We start from the raw sequence: 16,042 nt of genomic DNA, 5'->3' as shown, positions 1-16,042 counted from the left end.
ATGGTAAATTCTTTTCCACCCACTCACTTTAAATCTGGAGGTGTCTTCAGGCTTAAAATGAGTTTCTTGTAGGCAACACATATATGGGTTTTGTTTTTTTATCCATTATGATACCCTGTGTCTTTTGACAGGGGCATTTAGCCCATTAACATTCAGGGCAACTATTGAGAGATATGAATTTAGTGCCATTGTATTGCCTGTAAGGTGACTGTTACTGTATATTGTCTCTGTTCCTTTCTGATCTACCACTTTTAGGCTCTTTCTTTGCTTAGAGGACCCCTTTCAATATTTCCTGTAGAGCTGGTTTGGTAGTTGCAAATTCTTTCAGTTTTTGTTTGTCCTGGAAGCTTTTAATCTCTCCTTCTATTTTCAGTGATAGCCTAGCTGGATATAGTATTCTTGGCTGCATGTTTTTCTCGTTTAGTGCTCTGAATATATCATGCCAGCTCTTTCTGGTCTGCCAGGTCTCTGTGGATAAGTCTGCTGCCAATCTAATATTTTTACCATTGTATGCTACAGACTTCTTTTCCTGGGCTGCTTTCAGGATTTTCTCTTTGTCACTAAGACTTGTAAATTTTACTATTTGTCACTAAGACTTGTAAATTTTACTATTAGGTGACGGGGTGTGGACCTATTCTTATTGATTTTGAGGGGGGTTCTCTGCACCTCCTGGATTTTGATGCTTGTTCCCTTTGCCATCTTGGGGAAATTCTCTCCAATAATTCTCTCCAGTATACCTTCTGCTCTCTATTCCTTCTTCTGGAATCCCAATTATTCTAATGTTGTTTCATCTTATGGTGAATTATCTCTTGAATTCTCCCCCTCATGGTCCAGTAGCTGTTTGTCCCTCTTTTGCCCAGCTTCTTTATTCTCTGTCATTTGGTCTTCTTATATTGCTAATTCTTTCTTCTGCCTCATTTATCCCTCCATTTTTTTGCACCTCATTAATAGCTTTTTTGATTTCTACTTGGTTAGATTTTAGTTCTTTTATTTCTCCATAAAGGGCTTTTGTATCTCCCAAGAAGGTTTCTCTAATATCTTCCATGCCTTTTTCGAGCCCGGCTAGAACCTTGAGAATCGTCATTCTGATCTATGGATCTGACATATTACCAATGTCTTGATTAGGTCCCTAGCCTTTGGTACTGCCTCTTGTTCTTTTTTTTGTGGTGAATTTTTTCGGCCTTGTCATTTTGTCCAGATAAGAGTATATGAAGGAGCAAGTAAAATACTAAAAGGTTGGAACCCCAGGAAAATATGCTTTCAGAAAGTGGTTGATTTTCTGTTTCTATAATTGCTGCTCTTCTTCTCTTCAATCTCCTGTTGGATTTGTAGTTGTTTGCAATCTTTAGATAAGCTATCTAGCTTATTTCCTGCTAGCTGAAGTAGTCAGCCTGCTACTTCTCTGCCATCTTGACTCCTCCTTCTGATTCCCCCATTTTGCAGCACATTTAGGAGAGGAGGCATTGCCTCTCCAGGAACAAAATAGCTAGCTGGTCCAGGTTCCCTCCCCACCCTTCAGCATAGGCACAGAGACACCTGCTGATGACAGCTAACCTGGACACTAGCTCTTTGCAGTGTTTTACTCCAAACTTTATACCCCTGTATTTTGGTGCAACTGCCCTTCTGAAACAAACCTGCATTAGTCCCAGCATGGTAAGATCTTCTCCTGGAGGGCCAGTATGGGTCCCTGCTAGGCCAGATCCCTAAAGTTTGGGAGTTTTAAAACTCAGCTGGCCTGCCTGGGATAGAACAGAAGTGGGCAGACAGCCTGGACACAGTCAGGTGGTGATCTGGGGAACACTTGGGAAACACAAGGAGAGATTGTTCACTCTTCTGGGAAGGCTTCCTGGACAATGGTAGGCACAAATTCCCCTTCTGGGGTCGGCAGGGGTGCTGGCCCCATTTGCCTGTCTGGCCCCTCAGCATAAACTAACCTCAGTAAGCATCACAGCACTAGCAATGGTGGCCTAAACCACTTACACTAAGCCCCACCCCACTGCGTGCTGCTAGTGCTGCTTTTGTTGGCAACTATACCTAAAACCCAAAGCAGCAGGCCCTTCCCCTAGAAGACCAGAACAACTCCGCCCTTCCCCCACAACACACCCCATGTCTACTGACCATAGACTTCTGCAAAGCTTCAGCTCTAGTGGAAATAGCATCAGGTCTCTTTAACACCCAGACCAGAGCACACCTAGTTAAAACCCACCACGCTTTGGCCAAGGTACAAACACTCCCCACTGCAGGCAAGGAGAAACTACAGAGAACTGACCTGACGAAAAGAGCAGTCAAAACACAACAGCAGAGTGCACACGGCATGCACCAAAGACGCTTCCTGAAGCACCAGGCCCTGGACAGTATATGACTTCCTCTTAATAAAGCCATTACTCTCAGGACCAGGAAGCATAATAGACTTTCCTAACACATGGAAGATAGAGACCTAGACAAAATGCCAAGACAGAAGAATTCATCCCAAAAGAAAGAAGAAGAAAAGGTCACAGACAGGGATCTAATTGAAACAGATATAAAGAATATCTGTAATCTAATATTTAAAGCCATAATAATAAGAATACTATTTGGGCTTAAGAAAAGCATAAAAGATAAGAAGTCCCTCACTGCAGAGATAAAACCATTAAAACAATTCAGGCCAAGATGAAATAAGCAATAGCCAAGATTAGAAACCAACTGGATGTAATGACCACAAGGAAGGAAGAAGCAGAGGAACAAATCAGTGATATAGAAGATAAAATTATGGAAAATAATGAAGCTGAAAAGAAAAGAGAAAGAAAAATACTGGATCATAAATGTAGACTTAGGGAACTCAGTGACTCCATAAAGCATAATAACATTTCTATCATAGGGGTCCCAGAAAAGGAAGAGAGGGAAAAGGGGGCAGAAAGTTTATGTAAGGAAATAATACCTAAAAACCTCCCTAATCTGGGGAAGGAGACAGACATCCAAATCCAGGAGGCATAGAGACTCCCATCAAATCCTGTAGTCAAGGCTGTATGGTACTGGCATAAAAACAGATTCATGGATCAATGGAACAGAATAGAAAACCCAGAAATGGACCCACAACTATATGGTCAACTAATCTTCAACAGAGCAGGAAAGAATGTTCAATGGAAAAAAGACTGTCTCTTCAACAAATGGTTGGGAAAACTGGACAACAAAATGCAAGAGAATGAAACTGGACCACTTTCTTACACCACACATGAAAACAAATTCAAAATGGGTGAAAGATCTAAATATAAGACAAGAAGCCATCAAAATCCTAGAGGAGAATGACAGATAGTAACTTTGACCTTGGCTGTAGCAACTTCTTACTAGAAACATCTCCTGAGGCAAGGGAAACAAAAGCAAAAATGAACTATTGGGACCTCAAAAACTAAAACACAGCCTACAGAATGGGAGAAGATATTTGCAAATGACATCTCTGATAGAGGGTTAGTATCCAAAACCTATAAAGAATTTATCAAACTCAACACCCAAAAAACGAATAATCCAGTGTAGAAATGAGATGAAAACATAAATAGACATTTTTCCAAAGAAGACATACAGGTGACTAGCAGACACATGAAAATATGCTTAATGTCACTCACCATCAGGGAAAAACAAATCAAAACTATAATGAGATATCACCTCACACCTATCAGAATGGCTAAAACTAACAAGTAAACAACAGATGTTGGCGAGGATGAGGAGAAAGGGGAACATTCTTACACTGTTGGTGGGAATGCAAATTGGTGCAGCCACTCTGAAAAAGAATATGGAGGTTCTTCAAAAAGTTAAAAATAGAGGCGTGTCAAGGTGGCTCAGCTGGTCAGGCGTCTGACTCCTAATTTTGGCTCAGGTCACCATCTCAGGGTTGTGGGATCGAGCTAGCTCCTCATCAAGCTCTGTGCTGGACCTGGAGCTTGCTTGGGATTCTCTCTCTCTCTATTTCTCTCTCTCTCTTCCTATGCCCCTCCCTTGTTGCTCAATCTCTAAAAGAAAACAAAACAAAAACAAAAACAAAGGGGTATATAGCTTTTGAAATGCTGAAAGAATTGTCAGTTCTCTTCATGAGTTTTCTAAATTATATGAAGTGATTAAAATAAGGATTATAATACCATCTGATCTTGAAGACAATGATGTTCTAAAATGGAGGAAGATAAAGGGACTTAAAATGGAAGTAAGTTCCCTCTATTTCACTCAAAGCAGTAAAATGTTAATACCAATAGGCTTGAGAGATCACATGTGTATACTGTAATACCCCAAACAACCACTATGAAAACTACACAAAATATCCAAATAAATAACTCAAGATGAAATCCTGAAAAAATGGTCAAGTAACCCATAGGAAAGTAAGAACAAAAAAGGAATCCAACGGAGAACAAATAATAAAATGACAGAGTTCAAACTGAACATATCAATAATTACTTAAATGTTAATGGCCTAAATACACTAATTATAAGGAAGAAATTGACATGATAAATTTTTTTTAAAACCATGAAAGACTGTGGACTCTGAGAGGCAAACTGAGGGGTTTGGAGGGGAGAGGAATGGGAGGGGTTAGGTGAGCCTGGTGGTAGGTATTCTGGAGGGTGCATATTGCATGGAGCATTGGGGTGTGGTGCATAAACAATGAATTCTGGAACACTGAAAAGAAAATTTTAAAAATACTAAAAAATAAATAAATAAAAGCTTGACCCAATAATATGCTGTTTTTAAGAAACTTACTTCAAATTCAATGACAAGTAGGTTGAAAGTATAAGGATAGAAAAAGGTATACCATGCAAACATCAATTTTTTAGCGTGACTGTCTACGTAGAAAATCTGAAAAACTCCAAAACTTTCCTGGAACTAATAAAAGATTATAGCAATGTTGCAAGGGATAAAGTTGATATACAAAAGTCAATTGCTTTCCTATACAGCAGCAATGAACAAGTGGAATTAGAAATTAATAACACATTTATATTAGCATGTCAAGAATGAAATACTTAGGTATAAATATAACAACATACATACTAAATCTATATGAGGAAAACTATAAATCTCTGATGAAAGATATCAAAGAACTACATAAGTGGAGAAATATCCCATGCTCATGAGTGGGAAGATTGAATATTGTCATGATGTTTGTTCTTTCCAATTTGATCTATAGATTCAATACAATCCCAAACAAAATCCCATCAAATAATTTCACAGATAACAGCAAACTCATTCTAAAGTTTATATGGACAGGCAAAGGACCCAGAATAGCAACAGGATACTGAAAGAGAACAAAGTTAGAGAACTAACATGACCCAACTTCAAGACTTAAGACAGTAATCACATGTGATATTGGCAAAACATACACAGATAGATAATTAGAACAGAATAGATGGCCTGGAAAAAGATGCATGTAAATAGAGTCATCTGATCATGGACAAAGAAGTGAAGCAATAGTCTTTTCAGTACTTGGTGAAACAAGTGGATATCTACATGCAGAAAAATGAATTTTCACACAAACCTTACATCCTTCATGAAAATTAACTCAAAATGGACTCACTGCAGACCTAAATGTAAAATGCAAAACCATAAAATGTCTAGAAACTAACATGGGAGCAAACCTAGATAACCTTGGGTAAGCTGATGACTCTTTAGATACAACACCGAAGGCATGGTCCGTGAAAAGAAATATTTAAATATTTTAAAATTTAAAACCTTTGCTTTATGAAAGACAGTGTCAAGAGAATGAGAAGACATAGGGGATCATTGTTCATAAAAACTCTTTCTCTTTTAGCGACACAACAAAACTAGATTTCTCAGTCTTTGTGGTCATATGACTAAATCTGACCAATGGAATATGAAGAGAGAGATAGCCACTACTTTTGGTACTGGCCTATAAAAACCTTCCAGAGGCCATGCTCCATTTTCCTTCCCCCGCCAGTGGTCTGCTGCAGAAGAGTATGATAAACTTGGAAACCACTTTTGAAGATGGAAAAAGAAAAAGAGCGAGAGAAGAGCCTGTGACCCTGTATCACCATTCAGAGGACAACTGATCATGAGAAGCCATTTTGGATTTGACATCCGTGAAAAGTGGGTGATTTCATTAAGCCATAGCGATGCAGGATAGCCAAGACTTCTTAACTTATATAATCATTCTTAGCAGCTCCTCAGATATTGATGCCAACACACTTTCCCAGAACATCTGACTGCCTCTCCTGTTTGGACATGCAGGTGCATTGGTCAAAAATGTTCTTTTGTCCAATGAGGCAATATCTGCAGTGGCCTGTGGGTTCGATATAATTTTCTCTTTATAACCCTAAATCTAACATTTAAAAACATTTATAACTCCCCTACCTTGTTTCAAGAAGAATTTAGAGTAGCTGACAAAAATACATACATTATACCAATATCAAATAACTTAGAAGAAAATAAGGAAAAAAGAGCAACCATAAGAAACCGAAACGGGAAATTTAAATAATCCCAGGCAAGGTAAATACATACATATGTTCCAGAAAAAAGCTAATGCTGTAGAACCCACATTAACCAATAAGATTTCTAGCCACCTACATAATTGGGAAATATGATATATTCCATGAATTTATTTCATGCTTTTTATCATTTATTAAGATTAATCTGCATGTCATTTTATTAAGGGAAAAAGAAAGCAAGCTAGAAATTGTTCAGGAAAAATACTACTTATCCTGACCTTCAGGAGATTTTTCTCCTATGTGTTCTGATAGAGAGGATGGTGAATAAGAAACTCTCTCCTATAGCAAACACTGCCATGAATCAAAAGATTAAATTTCTCAAGTGAAACACAAAAAGGAATAGTAAATGGAGACAGACACCCACCCTCTTCTTTTTTCTTGTTCCTCATTTACTTTTCTCAGAAAACTTTAACAACAATTGAAATATTTTCCTCAGATATCAATTAATCTATTGAGAAAGAAATAAGATGGAAAGGTAGATTGTAATTAGTTTTCTCAGTGGTATCTACGCAGTTGTGGGTCAGTTGCTACTCATTACCAAATATGGGGACTGTCTCCAAACTTCTGAAATATTTCAGAACATGGAAGCAGACACAAATACAACTGCTTATTGGAAAATATACACGCAAACTTCCTCTGGGTTTCAGAGTAAGAATGCTGTATAAAAAGATAAGAGTCACTTGACTTTGACATACAGAACACCTTTAGCTATAAAGCAGTGAGGAAGATTACTTGAGACTAGATGATTTTTCTCAGTGTAAATATAAATAAGTGCACTAACTTTTTTTAGAGCAAATTTGAATAACGTAAAAGTTTAATATCACTATAAAATAAAAATTCCAACATTTTCTGTTTATAAAATAAAGAATTGGAGTTGGGTTCCAGTTCCCAACATAATGGATAAAAACATTTCCCTCCTTTATCCTTATTTTTAGCATTTTCTTCATGATTTGAAGAATTAGGATATATGAAACATGGTATTTTTCATGCCCACAAGGGGGACCCTTTGCACCACAGCAACAGAGTTAGTACTGCACAGATCTTACTGCTAATACACCATTTGATTGAATGCATGATCTGCCATAAAGTACTAGGAGTCAAGTCCTCTCTCCTCTTTGCCCTCACCTGTGAGTCCAGGCGGACAGATACAAACATAACCTGAGGCTTCAGGGTGGCTGAATGAAGAAGGCAGCTGAGCAAGGCGTCCATGTTGTTTCTCTGGGGACAGCTCTACACATGTCCCACCAGACCCGCAAGGGTTCCTGTTGCATTCGTTGATATGGGTCTCACATTGGGCACCCGTGTATCCTGTAGGATAAAAGTTCAGAGAAGCAGCTGAGTCGAAACTCCTCCCTCAGAGTTTATGCCTGAAAGGAGCCTGACCACTGTGCTGGTCCCATTAACAAGACCACGTGTTGCCCTCAAGGAGCTAACAAGGAGAATCTGGTAAGAGAAGCTTTCCTTGTCAACAGCAGTAGCAAAGGAATCACGTGTACCATACTGACCAATATATTTTTTTAAGATTTTATTTATTTATTTATACATAGAGAGCGACCACAAGTAGGCAGAGAGGCAGGCAGAGAGAGAGGGAGGAAACAGTCTCCCTGCTGAGCAGAGAGCCTGATGCGGGGCTTGATCCCAGAACCCTGAGATCATGACCCCAGCCGAAGGCAGAGGCTTAACCCACTGAGCCACCCAGCTGACCCCTGACCAATATTTTTTAAAAATATTTGATTAATAAGATAAAATGGGACTTCAGGATAACTTCGATTTCCTGATTATTTTAAAGACTCCATTTCCTCAGATACTCCAATTGAATTTTTAGCAAGAAAATAATGTTTTTTTAAAAAATAGCCAAAAAAGAAAAAAAAGAAAAAGAAAATAGCCAAAAAGTTAGTAGAAACTACATAGCCAGCCCTAAATTCTTTTCTTAGAACTCAAAGCAAAGGCAAATGATTACTTCTTCACACTGTTAGACAGAATAAAAAATTATTTTGTATTTAAATGGATTTAGCTGGGTCATTTTATTAAGGATAAGAATAAAAACAAAACATTTAGTACTTTATAAAAACTATAAACATTAAATATAAAAGACAGTCCATGCCAGAACTATTTATTTGGCTTTACATACACGTGCACCTTGTTTTTAAAAAAACTATATATACTCATAAATAGAGTCTTATTGTGTGCATATTAACGTAACTGGAATTGCACTGTACACATCCTTCTGTAACTTACTTTTTTCACTCCCTTGCACAATCTATCTATGTTAGTAATATAGATCTAACTCATAATTTTAAACTATTCCAAGTATTCTGTAACATGGAAATACCATAGTTTAACCATAGTTTAATTATATATGCATGCTTCTGTAAATGTCTGGGTATAACATTGGGGTCTTTACGTAGGATGGAATTTCTGAGTTATAGATTATGTACATTTTTTATTTTAATAGACACTGATAAACACCTCTGGAGTAGTTGTACTATCTATAGCACTGGATGAAGATGCATATAGTTCCAAACTTGCCAAAAATTGCTATTACATATACAATATACAATATTACTATATATACATATATATACAATAATACTATTGTATTGCTAGTACAATGTTTTACCTGTTAGTTGGATTTTTAAAAAATTGAATTTCATTAATGTTTGGGTTTACATTTTCCCCAGTTACTATTGAATTTAACATGCTTTTGGATTTTTAAAACTCATTTCATATCAGTTTCCTGTTTTTCCCATTAGACTGTCTTTCTGATTGATTTATAAGATGATTTACTTCGCATGATACATACATAAGCTGAAATATGAAGTTCTTAAAGAACATAATTTGACTTATAATACAAGTGACGTCACAGTTAACTAAAGATCTTTGCACTGTCACTTAACTCTGCTGAGAAATATGTTTTTTAAATGAAATTTACAATCCAAAATTATAAAACCTATAAATCTGATCACGGTATTTCTTTACTTTAAAATCATTCAGTGGCTTCTGCTTTTATACAAAATAAGATGCAAAATCCTTAACCTGAAATGCCCTTTATTATCTGGCCCCATTCCCATCTCTACATTCTTTCCCTAGAATGTTTGTTCCCTGGGGCCTTTATGACAGGGTTTCCTCGCCTAGAAAATGCTCGTCCAAGACTGTGGTTGACTAAGTCTCAGTTTTGAGACTTAATCTTGTATGACTATCTTAGAGTGGCTTTTTCTCATGAAAAAGTAAAATCCCTTTGTTTTCTCTCATATCACCCAGTTATTTCTTTCATCGCTCATACAATAATTTATTATTTTTGTTATTGTTTTTATGTATAGACAATATAGTTGTTATTGTTTTTATGTATAGTTTTTATGTATAGTTTTATGTGTATGTTTTTATACATAAAACATATACATATGTTTTATGTAAGGTCAATAGACCTTAAGCTCCAAAAAAGCAAGGACTATTTTTTATTTATTCACCATTTTAATACCAAGCAATGCATAAATAGTAGACTTTCAATGACTGACTGAATGAGAGTCAAAGAGTAATAATCAACAGTTTAGATTACAATTCTAGTTTAGCAAGTAAATTGGAGAATTGACTATTGATAAGTAAATAATGAGGACATGATATGATGACTCATTTTGTAATTTAAATAAAAGCCTGAATGGGGTCATTTGTCAAATCATAACCACAACACAAACTCTGTTGCTCAACAGTATAATACCTTTGTCACATATGACCCTTGAGGTCTTTCTCAACTATCTGAAGAAGAAACTTCCAGATGAAAAAGGAAATTAAAAGCACATTCAGACCAAATCCCACAATCCTTTGTGGTGACCCTCCCCCTACCAAGAACCCAAGTTAATGGTTCTTCGTTCTTGGCTCCAAAGTTCTCTCTCTCTCTCTCTCTTTTTAAGATTTTATTTATTTATTTGACAGACAGAGATCACAAGTAGGCAGAGAGGCAGGCAGAGAGAGAGGAAGGGAAGCAGGCTCCCTGCTGAGCAGAGAGCCTGATGCGGGGCTTGATCCCAGGACCCGAGATCATGACCTGAGCCGAAGGTAGAGGCTTTAACCCACTGAGCCACTCAGGCATCCCTTAAACCCACTTTTTTCATAAGTTTTTATAAAGTGGTATTCCTTGTGCTACACTGAACTTATTGAAGAAAGCTCCAGCTATTTTCAATTTTCTTCTTAGTTTAAGTCTCAAGTCTCATACCCAGGCCAGGTTATGAAGTAATTTAAAACCTTCGTAAATCCTTTCTTACTTTCTGACTCATGCATGATCCTATTCCTATAGTGAACATTAGGAAGGTTCTGATTTATGGTCTTCCCAGTCCTGTCCCCACCACTGGGGCCCTGTGGGAATTTTGTTTGCTGCTCCCTTTAACCATGTATATAAATAGACTCCTTCAGTGAAGGCTATATTCAATAGTTTTAATAAGTTTTTCTACAAAACTTTGTATAAAGGAACAATATGATATTGAGTCAAGTCCCCAGGGTTCTTATGTTTTTCTTTTTTTAAAAAAATCCAATCTTACCTGGGTAACAAGAAAAAATTTAAGATAAGCATTTAAGATGACTGATACTTCTTGTAATTAATTACTTTTGAAGTGAGGACCCCAGTGGTGGATTCTTACCATTGCCTTCAGTTGTGGTGGCCTTGTAATCCAAAGGAATGGTCTCTCTTTCTTAGATACAGGGTAGTCTGAAGCATTAAATCTTCTCTTTATATATCACAGTAAGAATAGGATACAAAGACATTCTGAAATTTTCTATCTAGGCAAAATCACCATCATCCAGTAACCCAAGAAAGAAATTCAAGCAGAACTGCCCTTGGGCTATGCCCCTTCCTTAATTCCCACATCATAGCTGCCTCCTCAAGAGTCTCATGGCTGTCCATTCCCTCATCCCCATCCTTAACCCTGTAGTCATCGTTCTGGAAAATAGCCTTATCTCTTGTTTAAACTACTGAAGAAACTTTTTGTTGTTCTTGTTTACTAGGATCGGTGCCTTTTGTTTTATTTCTCTCAATCATCTTCCACTCATTCTCACTCTCTTCCAGAAAGCTATTACTAAATCTGCAGGCCGGATTATGATGCTACCTCTCTGTCCCATAGTGTTCCGGGCAGACAAGCAGCATTGTGATCTGGCTTGAGTCTTGTCTTGTTCCCCAAGCTCAACCCTCTACCATCAGTGCTATGTTGTCCAGCATTTTGGAACAATCACTCAAAGTTCTACAACTGGATATGCTCTTTTCCATGTGTGCCTATAGCCCTTTCTCCATCTTCCTTTCCCTTCCTCTCTTCTTTCCTTAAATCAATTATGAGCTACTACGTGCCAGCCACAGGGTCTCTTAATTTTGGTACCTAGTTAACATTTATTGGGTGCTTACTATGGTCTAGGCTGATGTAGGAACTTTATATATATTACTGGATCTCTTTCTAAAGTAATTCTACAAAGTGAATGTCATTATCATCTTTGCTTTACAGATAAGGAAACCAAGGCTCAGAGCAGTAAAGTAACTTCTCCAAAGTCACACAGTTAGTGAGTACATTTCTGGGATATGCTTCGTGATCTTTCAAATTTTCTAAAATGGTGCCTACTGGATCAGACCATCTCTGTACTTCTTCTCCCCTTATTCCCTATTATGGAATCTATCATAACCTTTTACTGTACCAAAAATTGTACTATGCACATTTTTTTAACTCTGTCTACTAGAATTTAAATTCTTTGGACGATGGGACCATGTCTTTTTGATTCCCAGACCCCTGATACATATAAATGGTACTGCAATCCCTATGGCTTAAATGATTGAATCCATGAATGAACAGATCCCATATTGATTTCTCTCTCTCTCTCTTTTTTTTTTTAAGATAGGCCTTCTTAATTGCCTGACTTCATTACAAACCCTCTAAAGAACAGAAACCATTCTCATATGTAATTCCTACCTCCTGTTGTAGAACCCAGTACATAATAACAGCTGCTTTTTTTGAGTTCCAGGCCCTATTTTTATAATTTTATTCTTCATAATAATATAAGTCATTTTTTCACCCCTCATTTGCAGATGAGGAACTTAAGAATTGAGAGCTAACCACCTTAGTTCACTCAGTTAATAGGGGATAGATTTGTTCTATTCCCAAATTGTCTACTCTACCCATATCCAGATAGAATCTTGTACAGAGTGTTAATTGAATGCTGGGTGTTGATTGATCACAAGAAAGTGAAAAACACATTTTGGATTATTTTCAGTATTTAAATTAAATCATTGACCAAAGGGCAAGAAACAGGCCCTATTCATTATCTGGAAGTGGGTAGACACATGACTTCTAAAGACTACTGAGCCACAGAATTCAGAGCTTCCTTTTCCACTTTCACGTTTTTTTAAAAGATTTATTTATTTGACAGAGATCACAAGTAGGCAGAGAGGCAAGCAGAGAGAGAGGGGGAAGCAGGCTCCCCGCTGAGCAGAGAGCCCCATGTGGGGCTCGATCCCAAGAACCTGGGATCATGACTTGAGCCGAAGGCAGAGGCTTTAACCCATTGAGCCACCCAGGCGCCCCTCACATTTGTTTTTCACCTACAAAATATATGCAGCCAAAGCATGCTAAATGTCCCTTAGACAATGAGATGCCTTTCAATGGGAAGCTACTAACAACTGGATTGACCTCAATCTCCATATTTCCTCCCCAACCACAGGATTATTTTTTCTTTAGACAGTAAAATGAAAGGGAGAAATGGATAGATGCTTGGTAAGCTTTAAACTTTGGTATCATCATAAGTTTATCATTTTTTACTAGAGGATCAAGAAAGAGGAGATATACTCTTTTATTTTTATCAATGAAATCAAAGTGAGAATTAGTTTAAAAATATGTCAAGCAGGTTTTTTTTTCCAACATTAACATCAATATTTAAAGATGACTTGTTGACTTGAGTGTTATATAATGTTTTCTACTGATTCTGGTATCACCTCTACACTCAGCTTAATTACCCCTTATGTGCAATTTTTAGTTGTGGTTTATGTATATTAAACTTGTAATCTCACTTATATTATAAATGCCTAGGAGAATATACCCATTTCTAGGATATTCTATATCCTCTATGGGGACCATCATAATTATGTTGACTGAATCCATGAATTATAATATAATCTCCTAGGATTTTAATACTGTTTCATGAGTTTCCATATATTCTAGGTATTACGGAAAACATCTTGGAAGAAAAGGAAGCATCTTCAAGTGAATTTTTCTCCATGAAGACCATGCTGAAATTGACTCTTCTATTCATTTTTTCCTCTCCATTTTTTCTAGAAAGTTCTGATGATTGGGCAGCTTGGTAACCTACTTTAGACAATGCATAGTGTAGCAATAGGTATGTGTGAACAATGAAGAATACAATTAAATTAAACAATGGTAAGTAGAAGAAAGAGTTGGTTTTATACTTTTAACAATAAGAATTTTTAGTTTCGTGTTTGCTATAAGTGATTTGTTTCTATTCTAAGCCCCCCCCCCCCCAAAAGGAAGATATTTGCCACTTACCAGGCCAGCAGTGACAAGTGTAATTGCCAGCACTGTCCTCACATGTAGCGTTATTATGACAGGGTTTTGACCAACACAGAGGCATCAGGGTCTCACAGTGTGTCCCTGTGAATCCACTACCCGTGCAGTTACAGCTATAGCTGGAGAGTAAAATGAAATTTTCACATCAACTCTTGGTCATATCGAGATCAAATATCTTTATTCTGTCTCTTCCCCTGACCATCTGAGACCCGAGGCATGGTTTTAATACTTACAGCAAGAACTCTAGGGAATCATCTCTGTAAGCCTGAAAACATTATGTATTTCTATACTAATATCTTATTATCTTTTTAAATTTTTTTAATTTATAGTATGGCTTCCTGCAAAATGATTGGGAAACCATGATGATTTACTTCAGTTTTCTCACCCATAAATTGAAGATAATAATACCTATGTCAAGGGTTATTGTGATAATTAAATGTGCATAAAAAGAATAAACACAGTATCTGAAGCATCAGAAAAATACTGAATTACTACTAAGTAGGACTAAATAAAGTTGTTAATATTTATGAAGGCAAGAGAGAATGATTTATACCACTGTGTCATTCTTTTATATATATAGCCCATTAATAAGGTCCCTTATGAAAAATGAAACAATAAATTATTTAAAAAACAGGAAAAGCCCTCATTATATGAACTGTGACTTATGTTCTCTTATTTTTACATTACAGAACTATTTGAGTCTTGCTATTTCTAACCATTCATTGGTTGAGTGAGATTATCTGACAGATTCAGAACACAAATCTGATGGAGAAACTTGTTGACTTTATCAAGAGGAGTCTTTTAATTTAGATGGGATCTCCTCACAGACTTAGTACTGTAAAAAGATGGGCTTGCACACTCAACTTAGATAAAACGAAGATCTGGAGGAAAGAACGCCTATGAATATATAAAGAGTTGGAGTCCTGTCCGTTATGGTTTGTCCGTATATTTACCATCAAATACAGAGACTAAGATTTCACAAAGGAAATTGAAATATTAGCAGATGTAATAAGTTACTATAAATTTTGTATATATTACTAGCGATAAATCCTCTTACTAATTAAAAACATTTACCAAAAATCTACTGTATACAAAACATTAGAGACAAGAGCCATGTACTTAGGCTGACTAGTGGATCTCAGTTCCTAGAATTAGAGACTCTACTGCACATTCCTTTGGTCTGCCAGAACCTATTTTCTGTGTGTGTGTGTGTGTGTGTGTGTGTGTGTGTGTGTGTAGTTTCTGACTTTCCCATTAACCTCATAGCAAATGTGGTACTTTCTTGTTGTGGGAAATGAAAATCAAGTTGTACTTGTTGACCTTGGGGTTATCTTCTCAAAATTTAGGTAGTAAGAGAAATAAGCGTAAAATGAAAAAATTATTCATGGCACATGAGTTGAAGAAATGAAAGGTAGCAGGAGTCAGCCTTGTTCTGCTTGCATTTCCATAGGAAGCAAAAGCTTTGTGTGTTTTCTGTCTGATGCTTTGTGGAGACAGCAAAGCATGGATGGAAGGAGCTCCTGCTCTTCCTCTGGACTGCATGTATGGAAACTTGCATTCTGGTGTGTCTGCCTGTGGTCAGTAACCTGCCTTCAGGAATGCGGAGGATGATTTGGGTAAAACTGAAAATCATCCTGGAGGATGATTTGGGTAAAACTGAAACTCAGCGGCAAGATGTGGAATGTGATTAGAAGTTAGGCTTTACAGTTTACAAAAGAAATATACATCTACATTGTTCTATTTATTTATTTTTTTAAAGATTTATTTATTTATTTATTTATTTGGGAGGGGGAAGGAGGAAAGGCAGAAGAGGAGAGAGAATCTTAAGCAGACCCCACTCGGGCTCAGTCCCCATGACCCTGAGATCATGACCTGAGCCTAAACCAAGAGTTGGGTCATTTAACCAAGTATGCCACCCAGGCACCCCACATTGTTCTATTTAAAACTGTATCATTTTGCTGATAGTTGAAATATATGTGCCCTTTCCCCTTTTGAGTCTGATTCTCTTTGAAACTCAGATTTGGGATAAATTCT

At 37.0% G+C, this 16,042-nt stretch overlaps 1 protein-coding gene across 3 annotated transcripts in view; it reads right to left on the bottom strand.

Annotated features, from left to right (window-relative positions):
• CRB1 (crumbs cell polarity complex component 1) overlaps window positions 1-16,042 on the bottom strand; it is a 148,395-nt gene that overhangs the window by 110,407 nt on the left and 21,946 nt on the right. For 2 of the 3 annotated variants that reach the window (XM_059145900.1, XM_059145902.1), the window contains exons 3-4: window positions 13,988-14,127; window positions 7,584-7,766 (exon numbers count right to left, since the gene is read on the bottom strand). In XM_059145900.1, coding sequence (XP_059001883.1) covers window positions 7,584-7,766; window positions 13,988-14,127 — 323 coding nt within the window. The remainder of the gene's footprint in view (window positions 1-7,583; window positions 7,767-13,987; window positions 14,128-16,042) is intronic. The other variant, XM_059145901.1, reaches the window with a different exon arrangement.

The sequence above is a fragment of the Mustela lutreola genome, chromosome 14, assembly GCF_030435805.1.
Source record: "Mustela lutreola isolate mMusLut2 chromosome 14, mMusLut2.pri, whole genome shotgun sequence".
Classification (NCBI taxonomy): domain Eukaryota; kingdom Metazoa; phylum Chordata; class Mammalia; order Carnivora; family Mustelidae; genus Mustela; species Mustela lutreola.
This window is presented reverse-complemented; position numbering and strand designations above follow the sequence as displayed.